At 38.5% G+C, this 17,870-nt stretch overlaps 1 protein-coding gene and 1 pseudogene across 2 annotated transcripts; both read right to left on the bottom strand.

Annotated features, from left to right (window-relative positions):
- Window positions 1-4,009: 4,009 nt before the first annotated feature.
- On the bottom strand, window positions 4,010-17,814 carry LOC137291355 (dimethyladenosine transferase 1, mitochondrial-like). 2 transcript variants are annotated; one of them, XM_067822668.1, is made up of 6 exons: window positions 17,523-17,766; window positions 16,836-17,145; window positions 9,255-9,609; window positions 7,912-8,065; window positions 5,656-5,986; window positions 4,010-4,651 (listed from the first exon to the last, which is right to left on the bottom strand). In XM_067822668.1, exons 2-5 carry the CDS (start codon window positions 17,091-17,093, stop codon window positions 5,692-5,694), a joined length of 1,062 nt encoding a protein of 353 aa, XP_067678769.1. In that variant the 5' UTR covers window positions 17,094-17,145; window positions 17,523-17,766; the 3' UTR covers window positions 4,010-4,651; window positions 5,656-5,691. The 2 variants fall into 2 exon arrangements, with proteins under 2 accessions (XP_067678769.1, XP_067678767.1); XM_067822666.1 differs by lacking the exon at window positions 4,010-4,651 and having other exon boundaries at window positions 4,820-5,986; window positions 17,523-17,814.
- LOC137291059 (uncharacterized) lies at window positions 14,169-16,499 on the bottom strand (annotated as a pseudogene).
- Window positions 17,815-17,870: the final 56 nt, after the last annotated feature.

A 17,870-nucleotide genomic window follows, 5' to 3' on the forward strand; every position in this document is an offset into this window, starting at 1 on the left:
TTTAAACCTTCATCAGCGAGTGAGCCGTTTCAAACATAATTACAGAATATACTCATCAGAAAAATGCCCGTCTTCCATTTTTCAGTCTGTAAACAGTAATACAAGTAATATAAGTAACATAAGTGTTAACCAGTGTGAAATATACTACTTACTAGCTTCAAATGCAAAGAGATTAGTGACGTCATTTGATTGTTGCAGAATGGTAAGGGATGACATCAAAACAGTCTATACAAACACATGTACATGCTAAAATCTTGATGGCGATGGTATCCTCAATATTTCCCCTCTTTCTGTCATTTACAAGCTGTAAATAGAACAAAGAGGTTTGTGGTGTTGGAGATGTATATTCCATTTTTATTCATTTTTTTTGGTGTGAGTTTAGTTTCACGTCGCTTTTAGCAATATTCCTGCAATATCACGGCGGGGGGACACCAGAAATGGCCTTCATACATAGTCCCCATGTGGGGAATAGAATCATGGTCTTCGGTGTGACAAGCGAACGCATTAACCATTAGGCTATCCCACCTCCCTTTAGTTTTTGTTGTTGTTGGCGTATTATGACCCTTAGGTCAAGGTCGGTTTGTGTAGTACCTGACGACAGGGGATTATTTTAATTACAGACATAAAGAGAGTATAGCATAGCGTGATGTTATGGTGAAACTGTTGCCATGGTTCTTATACTGTCCGTATAGTACAGTCACACCTGTTTAAACCGGCACCCATTGGGAACGCAATGAAATGCCGGTTATAACAGAATGCCGGGTTAGACATTTTCCAACATGGCTGCCATTTACTCTCGTCAATCTCTTTCATCTCTATAGTTATGCTGTGGGCAGTCAAGGACCATTCATAGGTGAGAGAGTTAATCTTAACAAGTTGTAGTTGAAGATTTAAACCTTGTCGGATACAGATAGACACATATAGTGGGCTCAGAATGAAGAACTGCACCGAAGACAAGCAGGTTCAATTCATAGCTTTTTGTTCCAATACCATCATTATTGGTATTACATTTACTGAGGGAAACAAATAAGGGATCACGTTAAAGCACAAGTGTGCCTTTGATGCTTAGCGATACAAAGCTTGTGAAGAAACCTTGAAAAAAATACGGGAACACTTGTCCTTTCATGTGATGCCTTATTTCCCCCCTCAGTATATATGATAATTCATATACAGTTTTCGACGTTTTTACATCTATAGCGCTCGGTAATAGCTCAATGGTACCAGAATATCTCCGGAGAGGGTGTTTCGTTCTGATAACAGCAAATGATGACATTCGTGGAATAGACTACCTTTCAAACATAAAAGCCTGATAAATGTTCGGTCCTCGACTGGCTCCATAGCCACACCTTACATCAATCTAGCACTTGTTGAAGAGGAAACAGAGTGAGTTCAAAGATGCACATTATTATGTGACCTATAGCTTCATGTAACACAACAGGTATGACAAAACAAGCTTTAATAGGGGAAATCATTAACGAACGCCCTTGGTATTTTTTTTGTACATGAACGTGTTATTCCTTTCAACACATTATCGTCAGTGTAACCTTCAATTGTTTTATCTAGTATATATCACCAAATGGACTAACAAGAATTGCCTTGTGCGGCAATGTGCTCAAGCACTATAGTGAATAAAGTGTGTCCTGGCCAATTCCCACGGTAAAACGTTCCAGTACATTCGGATTCAACGGCCCTTATTAACAACCACTGTTCTAGAAGACTAATCAGACGTGACACTTTCCACTGACGCAAAGAAAACAAGAACGCATTGACAAACGACATCATTCCTATACGCACGTGTAATCAGTTAATGCCCTTTTATCACCCACTGACTTGGGAAAACCGTATCACTGGCGTCCACTATAGCCTTGCAACGTTATTATTACCCGTCAAGGGACTATTTCTTTAATGTCATAGGAACGCGGAACCATTGCCAATGCATAATCAAATGTTGTGCTTTGCCAGGTGCTATAACGCTCAGTTCGTGCCCACTGATGCACGAATACCGTATGTCTACGAGACTTATGCATTGCAGATCAAAGCTCTTATATTGCGTTGCATTTCCAGATCGCTGCTTGCGTAAAACGCCGTTTGATGCGAGCATGATTTGGCTTTAGGGCTTAACTACACGGTTTTAAGATTATATATTTAACCATCGTTGGATCGTCCGAGATCGATACTTGAGTGCGGAATATATTTCAGACATCGATCTGCGTTGCTTTCGTCGGTGATTTCAACGCGCTAATGGCACATGCATGTTTAACGAACATCAGGTTTGTTTTCAACATGTAAGTGTTGTATGTTGTGGCCTTTTGGAAGCATTCAGTGTGTATGTGTTGAGAGAAAAACTACAAAAACCGGCTTTAACATGCACAGTAATCGCAGGAACATGTACAGTTATTGATGATCGCCAGAGAAAAGTCATAGCGGTTTATGTTTTGTGTTTGCAGCTAAAATTAGCACGGCGATCTGGTACAAATCAAAGGTACTACAATTCGCTCCTATGCAGCGAGCGGCAGGTCGCCATTTGTGTGTCTCGAAAGGGTGATTACGAATACTAAGTAAGCTCATGTAAATTCTCATCCATATATTTTGGTAGGTTTTACTGATATCCTGGAAATACTTCAGTCGGCTACACTCTTTATCCGGTTTAAGTGTCGCAAGAAACATGAACTGACGTAGAACAGAAAGTAGAGAACTAATACGTTGAGACTCCATAAAGAAACGCTTCTCACAAGTCTACCTTCTACAGCCGACAGTTCTGCTAATTTGGATAATCAAAGACACCATCAGGTACATTATCTGCTGCTGATAATCTTGGACTTTTAAAGTAATCTTTTAACGGGAGAGCCAAACAACAATCCCAATTGATTGAGTCACGACACTTCTCAGATACTGCCGAGATGACGTTAAACCTCAACTTACTCACTCACCCCAACGGACTGATTTCATACTTTTGTACATAGAGGGTTCGACTAGAAAAGTAATATTTTTTATGATATTCCCCATACACCAGTGTCAATGATATCTGTGTTGACTTGTCGGTATCATGAAAATACTAATCAAAATAACATGTCTGAAATGTGCGCAAATATAAATGATTTAAAATAATGAAGTTCACATTTGTGCGTCTAAATCCACAATTTGCTCAAACGCGCAGGTCATAGGTTCCTTTGAATAGGAGGGTCACTATGAAATGTGTGATAACCATTGACCTGCTGGATACCTGGCGGATTTCATTCCAGACTGCAGGGCCTCCTGTTTCCATACAGCGTTGTTCTTGTTTTGGGGGCATTTATGTTCGTGTTTGCATGGTCCACTTATCAGCCTTGCAGCTGAGTTCTGTACCTTCCGAAGTTTGTTTCGGCAGCTGGTTCGACCCAAAGAGCAGTGAGTTGCATTAATCCAGCACAATAGCATGGATAGGTTTCTTGGTATGCCGCAATAATCACATATCGCTTGACTGGACTGAAATTTTGCTGGTGTTAGTAAGCAGCCTTGCATACTGCATTCGCATCATGTTCGGTCCCTTGTGTTGCCTGAAAGAAAAAACCTGAAAAAAAGTTTCTGACTTGAACAAATGGCCTGATAACAACTTCTCCGATGAGAAGGGGTGGTCTTGAAACCTTGGAGAGCATTTCTCTGGAACTGTTGATCATGAGTAATTGTCCAGAAATATCTTGGCGGGTGACACCAGAATTGTGCTCCACACATTGTGCTCGTGTAGGGCATCGAACCCGGATCATCGGAGTGATGAGTTAACGCTTTAATCACTAGGCTAGCCCACCGCCCCTATAGGAGCCGTGTATTCACAGTTTCGGTTATGAGAGCCGTAATGCTTTACATTTGTACGAAACGTACCCAAAGTAAATCTAACCTGCTATTTGTCAAACTTCGACTTCTGAGAAACCGCAGTGGATGAAAAGTTTAATCTCACTCTCTGTGCCGGCGAATAGGCGACTCACTCTCACAATGTGGGTTCGAATCCTGGGTGGCACTCAACATCCAAAACTACAAAAATCTGTACTTTATTGAGGAAATGTAATCCTAATACAACAGATGTTAAACTTGCTCATTTGTGGAATGACCTTTACGTACGTATTTATGACTTCTGTTTCTTGTTGTTTTTTTGCCACGGGTGGGGTGGCCGGGTAATTCACACATAAGTAACAAGGAACATTAATAAAAGAAAAAGGGGACAGACAGCAGTGCTCATCAAGATATTCAAACTGGATACGATAAACAATGCCCACGCATGCGATAACATGAATTTTTAACACAGGATGCGACATGAGGCATATTCACCCATTGTTCCTCGTGGTGTTTAACGTATTATAATAATTAAGTCAATTAGTTTAATGAAAGCGTCATGTCGCAGTTCACAGCCCGATTATCAAAGACAGCAGATAAATAAGCAGATCTCCTCATTTGTAGCGAGATCCGAGAAGCCATCTATAATTCATGTCTGAAGAATTACTGTTCATAACATACACATGCACACCACTTAAAGCAATTGAATCCCCACCCCAGGGGATTGTGATTACCTTTTCCACCGAATGACACAAAGCTAACCCAAGATGGTAACCATTCACAACAGTCAAATGTCTCTTCGATGACGAATTTTGAAACGAGGGTGCTGACTTAGCAAATGATACTGTAAAATAAAACAATATAATTCTTTTAATGACTCGCACCCGGCAGTCAGGTAATTTCAAGCTATGTGAATAGTTGGTTCCAGGATAGGCAAACAAGTGGTTGATGTGATGTGTAACCTCTCATGATTTCGAGGTACTACGCGCAATGGACGAAGTCTGACAAGGAGTTAACTCAAGTCTTCCTTTACTACAGATCTTTCAACTGCAATGTATATAAACCAGCCTAGGTAACTGTATTCACAATACAAGTAACCACATATATATATTGACCAAAGTATCCAATGAAACAGAAAGTATGCAAATTAACACATATATCGTTAGTAGAGAAGAATCTTTGCTGGATATAAACATCACCGCTAGACCGTATTCCTGTACGCGCGATACTAAGTAAAGGGGAATAACTGTGTCAGGTCGCATGGACGCAATATTTAATGAGTGATTCTGAAATTATATGTAGTAGGGGGTTGGGGAGTTTGGGGTGTGGACAAGAATCCGTTCATGTAAGTTGTCACATGTAGAATTCAATATTCATCAGTATTTCAAGGCACTAATGTAACCTCTATATACAGTTTCTTATAAGCTGGAACAGTGAAAATGTGTTAACCTCTGCCTTGATCCTTTCTTGCTTCAAGATATTGCTGGAATAAGTAGCTCACTAACAGCATCATCCACTAGACCATCCATTACAAACTGTGTTGCGTTAGTCGGATATTAGCTGTATAGTAACTTATTAATTCAGTCTGGGATATCCAAGAACTCAAAACATCAAACACAAACTCCATATTCAAAAGTATGTTTTTCAACTCATGATATGAGGTTTCTGGATTTGCCTGACATGACACAAGCTAGATCCAACAGCTATAAGAATAATAACATAAAAACAAGTTTCATTTAATATCCTTGATCTGCTAAAGCACCTTCCAAACCTCTGCTCAACACCTCTTCCATCATTTGCTATTTCAAGTCAATCTCCACTAAATACTCCTGTTCCTCAGCTTCTCACCTTCACATCCTCACCCTTCTCCTCCATTGACAGCTGCTAGCTCGCAGGCATCTCAACACTATGATTAGAACTGTCAGGTAAATCAACTAAAATTCTCTCTTCCAACTGTTCAGTCAAAGTATTGCGCCCTCTACGCAATAACTTGGCATGTTTCCTTGATCTATAGTCAAAGTCAAATATGAAAGAATGCTGCTGGCAAATTTCATTGTAGGCGTTACACAGTCTATTTATATCCCGCATCTTGAGTTCTGGGGGTCGGGATGAGGGGTCAAGGTCACTTCTCTCAAACATCTCGGCAGTCAGCTCTGGCATGTCCACAGGAAACAACGTTCTGAAACATAGAGGCAACAGGAATAGGTTTGATTCAGAAAGAGATGTAATCCATTGAGAAAGGGAGATAATCCAAGTGGAAAACATCATGACTTCAGATTTCTGTTTGGAGTGAATAGTTGAAAACAAGAGCCATATCACTGTAACTTTATGAATGACTGAGTGAGTGTCTAAGGTTTTACAAGTTTTCACACACTTTTAGCAATATTCCAGTAATATCACAGCAGGGGAACACAAGAAATGGGCTTCACACACTGCACCCAAGTGGGGAATCGATAGTCAGAATGAAGTGGCCAGAAGGGTATTCTGACTGATCAGTTCACTTCCACACAATTCATGACAAGATTTGATAAGTCAAAGCAGAACACTTTCCTTGACCACAAAGTGTGTCCTGTTGACAAAGACATTCTCCCAACTACATTCTCCGTAGCTCAGCTTATTCAGTAAATAATCTTAAAGGTCACATGCAACCAAAAAATAAAACATAATTAAAACACATTTATCACTTATTCATGACATATAATATACATTGCTGCTTTTAAAAAAACAAACAAACAAAATTATAAGCATACAATCGCGATTCAAAAGTGCAATATTTTGTACTTGGGCTTACTTCCCCCGAAACGAAGCCCTCGGGAGACCGAAACCAGTCATAGCGGGTGGATATGCACTCAAGTGTAACGACGGCTTCCGATTGGCTGTTTCATTTGCTGATATGCTGAGGGTTCATTGTGTGTACAGAAAGATGATCTGTTTGATGGGCATGTTAGAAGTATAGCCAGTCACAAGAAAGTAAGTTTCTTTATGGATAACAACTTCTTTTTGTGTACTTGATGCGTCGTTTCAGTATGGATTCATATACTGTTGTCAAACAAAATCATATACACTAAAAGAAGTCGTTATCCATGAAGAATGTATATAGAGATGTTGGGTTTGGAAAATACATGTTCTCTGAATTTTCGTTCGATCCAATCAAAAATTATCTCAGCAGAGTTGGTGAACTGGAAACTGTCGTTCGTCCAAGTACAAAGCAGGACTTGAAGCTGACAAGAGTTTGCACCAGTTTCCGTCAGATCCAGTCATTCGAAAAAAATGAATGTAGTTTGTTTGCAACCCACAGACATAAAAACATGTCATGTGTATCACACCTGTCTAATTACATAATGTGGCAGACACTGGACTCGGGTGCACGAGTCATAAATCATCTTATTTTCTTTGTGTCGTATAGTCTTATAGGTGATAAGTTCAAATTGCACGTGGTCAGTGATTGAAGCTGTGTATTGCATGTTGTCTTTAGCAGACAGACAGACATATAGGTGTGAATAAACCAGACACTGAGCTTTCTCTGTGACAGAGACTGTTTACCACAATCAACAAGGTTTTCTACGTAATGAGTAGATTATGTACTTGTTTGTGTACATAACCAAGATTAGACTACTGCTCACGACCTCAGACGCTGGGCATGCATACTGTTTCAAGCTCCGCAAACCTATTCACTGCGCATGCGTTATGGACGCAGCGCAGCAGAGCTATTGAAACCAGTTTTCCCCCCAGCGCTGGGGGGAATTTAGTGAAACGTTTGAACACCGATTTCGCTGGCTTTTTTTTCATCGCGTTTTTTTCAACTTTATAGGTTGAATTGACATTTTTTATGATTTGTTTTGGTAAGTGCATACCGAAAGGTATCAGAATCTGCAAAGTTGTGTTTTACGTTGCATGTGACCTTTAAGTGAGGGTGTGCAAAAGCAGTTAATGCCTTACAATTATATTCTAGGATACAATGGGTTTTCATTGATGTTTAAATCTTACTGAACATTTTGTAACATTTGTTTCAACACAGTTTTTCACATTCCAACACATCCATTACTGGTCAAGTATTTGGAAAATCTTCATTGCACTAAAATTAGAACCTCGGGTCTCACTTACGCGATTGAATGTTTGATCATCTTCTGTCTGTAGTGGAACACATGTCTACATACTTTCTCCACCATCTTGAAGGGCAGATTAATTCTGGGCTTCACTAGGGGCACAAAATGCACCACGCCCACATCGACCTTGGGTGCAGGTGTAAAAGCTTTACCTGCAAAACCAATAAATCAGTTTAAAGGTTCAGTGAAGGGTTCAGTGAGTGGATCAGTAAGTGGTTGAATGAGTGAGTGCTTCAGTGATTGAAGGAGTTTGGTTGAATGAATGAGTATTTGAGTCAGTGAGTTTGGTTTTAAGCTATTTATTAAGATTTTCAGTGATTTCCTGGTATGTCAGCTTAATGTTGAAAGTCCAAAGTCATGCAGGCCTAAGATATTTACCTCTGTGCGTTGGTATGGTGCAGACAAACACAGAAACATAATCAGGACCAACCAGGGATTCCAACCCATTATCACAGAGTTTTGTCATTCTCCAAGTGTACTGGGTACCTAAGACAAATGGGATCCTGTGGCTCCAGATATGTCAAGAGGCATGACAAGTCAAGAACACATCGGTCAGGAGCATGACCGCAACCTACACATCATCATACACACTGTGGTGAATGAGGTGTTACAATGTATCTCTCTCAACAAATCTCTAAACCTTTTGAGCTTCCTCACTTGAAAATGGTACTTGGCATAATTTGAACAAGGAGAGTTCTATTGATATACAACTATGTTTCGGTCTAGCTACTAACACCGTTGTCAAGCAGGTACAACGAGACCTTGTTCATAGTAATATTAAACAAGTATATCCATAGAACTCGCCTTGTTGTTCATTACCCCAACTTCTAAATGCCCCTCAAAGAAGTTGGCATAATTTTATTGTTCGTTTCTGAAACATTTTCATCCAGCATGAAAACATCCCACACTTACAACTTTTCACCTCTAATTCTCATGCAACAAAACATCTGGTTTATTTGCCTGGACTTGGTCTAGAGGCTGCAGTGTGTCTCAGCAGCAGCTTGTTACCAATACTACTCTTGTTACACAAGTAACTGCAGCTGTAGACTCTCTCAGTAGTACCACAGAACAAACAATATAAATTGGGCTGGATTTAAGTTTTTTTTTCACTCTTATGTCATTCTGATATTCTTGTCCATGTCAGAAGTCAAATATACGCAAGCAGTAAGTAAAATTACCAGCTGTCATAGGTGTTCATATCAGTAATTTAAAACATTACTTATTTTCAAATTTGATACTACCAGTTGCCATAAAAGGACATTTATTTTACCTCATTCTTTGAACTTAAATCTTTTCAGTCAAAACTGTTCATATATTACTGCATTTTCTAGGCTTACTCACCTGGTATTTCAAACTTGATGCTGACGTCACACAAATACTGACACATGACAGACAGACGGCATCTCATGTCGGAAGAGATGGGAGCCACCATTCTCTGAGCCACTTCCTTCTGGAAAGTCAAGGTCAACTTAGTGCGACCATATGACCATGCCCCTGACTGACAAGCCATGTCCTCTAGCCACTGCACAATCAGTGGTGTGGAGATATTAAATGGCAGGTTGCCAATAATGTGCACATTTGGTGGTTTGTCTTCCCAAGGAACTCTGTAAGTCTCTGGGATGATCTGCTCCATCTTCGTTTGTAAGATGTCGCCATGAACAATCTTCATCCGATCTTCACAGGCATCTGCTAACAGCTATCAAAAGAAATAAGAATCAGGTATAGAAGACACACATTGTCATGCTAACATCTAGTAGCCTAGATTTTGAGAGAAATAGAATTAACATTAAACATACGTAAGCAGATCTGGTAGATGAGTGTTAGTATAGATATGTCTTCTTGATGGTATATCTTTTTGTGTAACTTAATATTGGTGAAAGCCTGATATGATAATGATTATACTCAACAGCTTAAGACACCTAAGAGCAGGACATATGAAACAAGCTAAAAGGACACACATTGTTATGCTAACATTCATTAGCAAGCAACCAAAATTTTGAGAAAAAGAGAAAAGTAATAAATTTCATACATCATGAGTGAGTCAGTGATTTTGTTTTTACGCTGCTTTTAGCAATACACCAGCAATATCATGGCGCGGGGACATCAGAGACAGGTTTCAAACAGTGCACCTATGTCAGGATTCGAACCTGAGCCTCCAGCATGACAAGCAAGTGCTTTGACTGGGCTACCCCACCACCCCTTATACATAATGATGCAGATCTGGCAGAAGAGTACTATCCTAGGTATATACATGTATCTTCTTGTATAAGCTCAATATGGGTGAATGCCTAAAACGATGATGCTAGACACTAATGTGTTGAGACACCTATGGTATGGAGCAGACAAACCAAAGTTTATAAATATAATCACTGTAAATCTGGAATTAAACCCCAGAATCATCTGCTTCACCATGACTAAGGGACATAACTCTGAAAGCGGTTTTTTTTGCGGGGTGCCAAAATGGACAGTTGTCAAGAATCCAAAAATATGTACAGCCAAACTGGCAAATTAAATGTTACTGTGGTCATAATTGGCACTTGTTTTTGTGCTCACAGTTCCTAATATCAATTACATCTGCCTTCAATTAAAGAAGTAAAACAATGCTTGAATACTCTTATCTATTGGTCCAACTATTAAATAATATTCATTAAAAATCTACCTGAAGAAATAAAATGGAAATTCACTGTTCAAATTTGGTAATATTTAATCAGAATTGGAGCAGATTTCAGCCAAACATATCTTTGATGTTCTACCTCACTCCTGACCGTCTTCCTACACATGATACTATATTTAAATCTACTAAATATGGTTGCATGTGTCTTTTACTTCATGTGATGTTTCAATGGCATATTCATCTTAACAAATATCTAGCTCTATCTCACTGTGTATCACGTCTACAACATCAAGATGTAGTCACAAGTCTAGGGGAGGTAACTCTCATTTGTTTTAATTCTTGCCAAGTGTGCTGTTTATGTAATACGGAGGTTTCGAGTTATCACTCTTCTGCGCGGGGAGGCGCAAATGGGTTGCGCAACAAACTGGAAGGTGGGGCTGTTTTTAGTGTCGCAATGGCGGGTAATTCAAAATCTATCGATTCGATGCTGAAACCAGAATTACGATCCTTCCTAAAGGCAAGGGGTATGACTGTTTCAAATTACACCTTGACACAGCTGCGTGAGTTGGCGAATAAGGCAGCTGAACTTGGTTTACCAGTGCTGACGACTCCCGATGATGCGTCTTCATTCCTTTTGGAGAGAAGTACGGTTGTTGTTGACAACGAAAAAGTAACATTTCCCGTAGTTGTGTCGCCCGAACTGAAATCGTGGACCGACAACCTGACTTTGCTGCCGATGTTCTGTCAAGCTGACATCCTAGTTTACTTGCTAGGGCCGGCAAGTTGGAGCAAAGAGAGGCTGAAGGGGTTCAGGAAGGAGAAGGGCTACCGACTACATACCGATGGCCATATCCATGCTGTTGAGCTTCATAGTTTGTCACATAATCATACATATGTTCGAGCCCAATGCACCCGTGAGACATCACAGTCTGAGAAACCCTACTTAACCTGGTGTCTGCTGGAGAGGGGAAATGCTTGTATTGTGTCAGCAGGATGTGAATGTACATGGTAAGTATTATTATTATCTGTATTTTCCTACTAAGTAATTTCCTGTGTGTAGTCTAGCCATAGTCAGTTGAATTATGTGTAGTGAGGTGTTAAAAATCAAAGCATGTTTATAAGCTTTTTAAAAAATTCTAAATATTTATTAAATAAGCTCTATTCCATATTTTTTCAGTGATGGTGCTTGTAAGCATGTTGTTGCCCTACTCTTCAGCTTAGTGGACTGGTCTGAAAGACATGTGGACAGGAATACAGAGACCTGCACCGATGTCAAGTGTGTTTGGGACAATGCTAGGAAAGAGTCGTTACCACTTAAATTAGCTGAAATTAATTCTTCACTACTCCACACAGATACAATCAACAATTATCGTCCAAGTAATGAATGTTGTTTTGATGTCCAGAATGCATTGCATGAATTAATTAAGGACACTGATTGTCAAATGAATGAAGTCTTGGATAATGACCATAGTCAAGTTGCCTGTTCACTTCCCAAAACTATGCTTGAATTTGGCTTTGAATTTAAAAATTTGACAGTTTCACCCCCAAGTTTCATTGATTATGTTAAGCTTAACATGACAAGCAGTGATTGTGAAGAAATTAATTCACTTTCTGTGGGTCAGTCAGATAATGAAAACTGGTTTAAGTATCGATGTGGTCGACTGACTGCATCTGTCATTCCAAATGTGTTAATTTACAGTCAAAATAAAAGTGACAATTACATAGTAAAGCAAGTCATGTCTGAGTATAGAAATTTGTCTGCTGTTAGTTGTACTTGTGCCTCTTCAACATTAGCACCAGCAATGTATGGTAAAGAGCGTGAAGTCCTTGCCCGTGAATTGTATGAGTGTAAACAAAAAACAGACCATGTTGGCCTGAATGTTTATGTTCCAGGATTATTAGTAAATGAAAGCATGCCTCATCTTGGTGCCAGCCCTGATGGTGTTGTACATTGTATATGTTGTGGTAAGGGCCTTTTAGAGGTTAAATGTACTTACAAATACAAAAATTGCAGTATTGAGGAAATTTGTTCTGAGAATTACAGTGTATATAAAAATGAAAATGGAGTGATAAAGCTGACCAAGTCTTCACCTTGGTACAAGCAAATACAGTGCCAAATGGCAGTTGCAAATGTTCACTGGTGTGATTTTGTTCTCTATGTTGAAGGTACCATAAAAACTGGAAAGCATTTGATATATATTGATAGAATTTATTTTGACAAAATGGAATGGAAAAAAGATTTCCAGTCAATAACCTCTTTCTATGAATCATTCATTGTTCCTAAACTGTTGTCTTAAATTGATCTGCATTTGTAGTCCTGCAAATTATTGACACATGAAGTGTATGTGAGAAGTGTTAAAGGTTACTTTGACATGCATATACAGATTGTTTCATCCCAGTGTCATTTGAAGTGGATGATCATAACAGAACTCAAGTATCACCAAATACTGACTTCTATTAATTGTAATACTTACTTACTGGCATACATTATAGTATGTAAATTGAGAAACAAGATATTATGGAACCTAAATTGAAGTTTATTTCTGTACATTTGTCCAGCTAGTGTTATTCATAACAGTGTTTGAGATGTCAGTATCTGTTACTGTCAAGTACATGTACATCAAAAAGTAGTAAATAATATTACCATTGTTGTCATCATGTAGTAATATGACTCCAGGTAATACTGTACATATGTTGTGTATAGACCTATTGGTGTAATTAGGCTTTTACTACAACACAAATGTACTGTAAAGTTAAATGGGGATAACTGTTGTGTAAACAGTTTATGATCTGTCATAGAAAAAGCACCTTGTAAATACCATGAGGCACTTAATTATAAACATCAACATGACACATACTAACAAGTTTTCTACCTACCACTACAATGTATTTTCAGTATTTGTCATCTTTAACCAGAGCCTCAGATAAGATATACCTCATGTGGTTACTGTACCGAATTCATTTTTCATGAATGGGTATTATGAATGTTGAGTCGGTATTTCATCTTCTTAACCAACTTAGATACAGATAATGTATAATGGAATTGATTTCATAAAAATTATTCATCCTGTACTGACAGTACAATACTATTACTACCCTAACAGTACAAATTCATAACAATCGATGTCTTTTTCATTACTCAAACAATTCTTATAAATATAACCCATGACCAGGTTTAATACTTTTTGCATATCTAATATTTTGTATGTGTAATTGGTATGCAACCATTTTTTTCGATGCATAATTGGAAATTTTACATGTGTATTTTACCCAGATATGCAGATTATATGGGCCTCTGAGTTTTCACTTGTGTAGATTGTCTGAAACGCACACTGATTTGTTGAGTATTGTAATGATTGATCCTAGTCCAGCTGCTCAATTTCCGAAGCTCTCTCAGCACTAAGGCATTCATAAGTGACATATATTCACATTGACTTAAGACTATCTTAGCGCCAACAGAGCTTAAAAAATCTCGGCCAAGATCTGTTTGATGCTAATGCAGTAATTGGATGTGGGTATAATTATGTACAAATGATTACATGTCAACTATTGTACATCACAGTATCAACAATAAACCATGATGTATTAAAAAAACCTGTATCACATTGTTTTGGGTTTTTTTCTCAGAGGATTATTCGAAAACAAGACACTGTTCTGTCAAGTCAAAATAAATGCATTATTTGCTTTACAACAGGTATTGAAGTTGAATTAGTTCCTGACTAGTTTTGGCATAAGATTACAATAAAATGCACACACTTTCACCATTTTGTTAACAAGTGGTTTCACTTCCCAAGGAATGATGTTACTTAAAAGTCGAAAACATTTTAGTCTCTGTATAGCTCTCTCGACATGAATTCTAAGTTTTGCAATGCTTCTTGTCTTTTTAATTTCACTCACATTTAGTCTCTTTTTCTTACCCCAAGTACATTTTCGAGTAAATGGTGGCATATTTAAGGTAGCTCGCTTTCTTGTCAATAAATCACGAATATTGAAACCTCTGTCTGCCATGATATCATCTCCAGGTTCAATTAAGTCTAAAAATCCTGAATTCTTTGTAATATACCTATCTGAAGCATTACCACCATATAAGTCAGAGACAAATGTGAAAGTACCAGATGGTGATATGGCAAGTAAACATTTCCCAGTATTTTTAGATTTGTACGAACTGTAAGTAGCTGCTTGGGCTGAAGGTGATCTAGGTTTTTGAAAAAAGAACTCTGTACAGTCAATTATGGCTCGTGTTCTGGGATATAACTGCTTAAAAGACAATGGCATATATTTCTTAACCTGTAGTTTTGATGGCCATTTCAGTACATTATCAAAGGTTTGAGACATAAAAGTAATCCATGTTGCAAATATCTGACTAACACGTGACTTTGATATTCCAAACACATCTGCTAAGAAATACTGCAGAAATCCTTGTCTCAGACGAACAAGAGTGAGAATAAATTCTTGATACATTGTCAACTTTCTACTTGGACCTGGACGACATCTTGAAGTATTTGTTATTTCACATGCAGCAGCATTGCCATTCCAGTAGTTCAAAACTGAACATTTAGAAACAAGTATGTTGTCATTTTGGTTTCCATTTACAGAATTCCACAATCACAGATTCCAAAATGGAATCTAGTTGGAAACTCAGTTAGTGAGTTTCAGGGAATGGAAACCAACTGGATTCCGCAATTACTCACATTACGGATGGTTTCCAGGTTTCTGGAAACCAAGTCATTTTTGTAGTGTGAAGATGCCCAATAAAACAGCACAAGATGGCAATCCCGTATAAAACCTTACATGTTCATCATCTTTAACAACAGTTTCCAAAAACAAGTCCCTAAATAGAGTTTGTTTGTCATCCAGTTTTTCAGTTTTACTTTAAAGGTCCTCATTCATGATATGGATGTCAGACATTGTCAGATCTGTCTGAGTTCCAGCTTCACACATCCAGCTCTTCTCTTCATCCTTCATGACATAGTCATGATCGTCACTGACTATGGGTGTGTTTGATTCTATAGCACCTAGAGGAAAATGAAACAAATATCTTGAATCAATTAAGGTCAATTTGCTCTTTTAAGAAATAATTACTTAATCTACACAACATTTTCATTCTGTATTCAAAATAAAGTTTCAACAAGATTTATCGTTTAAAGTTAATAATTGTTTATGAGTAGACCTTTTGAAAAAATTATTTTCCTTGTTGGTTGAAGGACTGTGATCTCTCCAACTGTGTAGGGTATGGTGGCAAAGTCTCTGCTTCCTGATAAATCAGGTGGAACCTCTGTAGTTGCAAGCTCTTTGGTGGATTTCTTCTCATCCAAGGCCAGGTTAAGTGATGAGTTTTGAGTAACTCTATGAAAAAAATATAACTGATAATTTTCAGGTTCACAGTGTTTTACAACAGAATATTTATTACTTGCAAAAATAGAACAAACATCTAAAATAATTCGGTTTTATTATTCACAATTTGTAGATTTATACTGAGGAGACGTAAGGCCAAAGTTGACAATAATTTTGAATTAAACGAATAATTAAAACAGTCGTCTTTTCGACTATACTAATATTGACAAACGTCCACCATGAAAAACCTCGGATCTATTTATAGATCTGTGGCCAAACTCATTAAATTGTGTCAAAATAGAGGCTACAAGACTTTACAAAATCACTGAAAAATAAAGTATATGTGTAAGTGGTCATTACCTTAGAGTGGAGGACGTTTTAAAGTTGTTATAAGGGAAAAGTGTCGGACAGTCACAACCGGGCAAAAAATGTCTGGAACATATCCGACTGTACTTGTTCGGTGCCCATGTAGTCTCTCGTCGGACGAGCTTAATCCATCTTCTGCGAAGACTTGATGCCCTGATCTTGTTCGGGAAGGACAAAAAAGTCACCCCCTGCAGTCATGGGTACTTCTCCAGTTTATGCTGCTTTTGCGTCGATGCGGTACAACCCGGAACACAACAGTGATGAGACGGCATATTTACATTAGCGACGGCCTGGAAACAGCCCCACCTTCCGGTGACGTAACGACCCTTTTTCGCCTTTTCTAAAGAGAGCACTTACTAAGGGACGTAATCCGAAACCTCCGTATTGTCAACTACCTCGATCAACATGTCTGATTAGACCCTGAGTACCACAAATATACTGTACTGCTGAGTTGAGGACCTCCCTGACATGAAGGGCATTTATGTTAATAACTTACGACATCACGAAGTTATGCAAGTTTCATTAATATATATATTGCATGATAAACTGTGCTCAGTTTCAAAGTATGTCTCTTACATTTATCACAGGTCTCTGGTTTGACTACCCACCTGTAAACCTGGTATGAACCTCCTATCCTTCTCTACAACCACAACTTGTTTGGCATCTGTACTCAAGATGGCACGAGTTATCCCCCCTGGTCCAGGGCCAACCTCACACACAAATCCACCATTCAAACTGCCAGCTTTCCGTACCACCTTCCGTGTCAGGTTCATATCTAGGAGGAAGTTCTGGGCCAGCTGTTTACGAGCGGTCAGCTGATACAGGTGGACGATCTCTGACACTGTGGGGAGGGGAGGGAGTCGCATGGTGGACACGCCCCTGTGGTACAACTCAGTTTATCCTTTCAGAAGAATTTGCCTGTAATATGTATATTCTGTTATCATCTGAACCAAAAGTACATTTATAAAGCATCCTCGGTGCTTTAACTTCACCTGAGTTAGCACATTTAGCAGTGTGACTTTGATTAACCTGAAATCAGAGACCATGTAATAGATCTATTACATGGTCTCTTCTGAAAATTATATGTAAATGTTTCAAAAAATGTTCATAACATTTGCGTCAATTACAAGGAGTTATCAGTTACCAGCAAAGTTTACAATTTCTAATTAAAAAGAATCTGATATTCGTCACAAATGTTGACTGTGTGAAAAATCTTTATGACATCTAACATTTGTTCACTGTAATGACAGAATGTGTACAGTACAGTCGTGATGATAAAGTTTTGAGCATAATACCTCATTCACCTCTTCTTGTCAGTCTGATATACCTTGGCACATGACATTTCCCTCATTTCCAGTCATGGAACAAATGTTAAGAACAGACTTTGCTACAACCAGAAACCGGAGATGTGTTGTATTCTCAAACCCTCCACACAAACATTACAATATGGCGTCTACGTAACCAATAAAATGGGTTTAGTTATTTTGTGATCAACCTCTGGTTACACTGTGTTCTGATGCACGTCGTTCCGAAGCTCGTGGTTGATATTTATAACGCTGGTGACTGGGCTCTGTCTATCGTTTCGCTGCGTAAAATAAATAATACAATCGCTAATAACAAAGATAGCGATGAATATATCTGAA

Source organism: Haliotis asinina, chromosome 7, assembly GCF_037392515.1.
Source record: "Haliotis asinina isolate JCU_RB_2024 chromosome 7, JCU_Hal_asi_v2, whole genome shotgun sequence".
Taxonomy (NCBI): Eukaryota; Metazoa; Mollusca; class Gastropoda; order Lepetellida; family Haliotidae; genus Haliotis; species Haliotis asinina.

Bases quoted from the DNA above. Each gene is read 5' to 3' on its own strand.
- LOC137291355 (XM_067822668.1), bottom strand. From the start codon at position 17,093: ATGCGACTCCCTCCCCTCCCCACAGTGTCAGAGATCGTCCACCTGTAT. The intron at 8,066-9,254 runs GTGAGTAAGCCT...TTGGTTTTGCAG, and splicing joins CATCAAGTTTGAAATACCAG to GTAAAGCTTTTACACCTGCA. The intron at 5,987-7,911 runs GTAAGTGAGACC...TCTATGTTTCAG, and splicing joins ATGATCAAACATTCAATCGC to AACGTTGTTTCCTGTGGACA.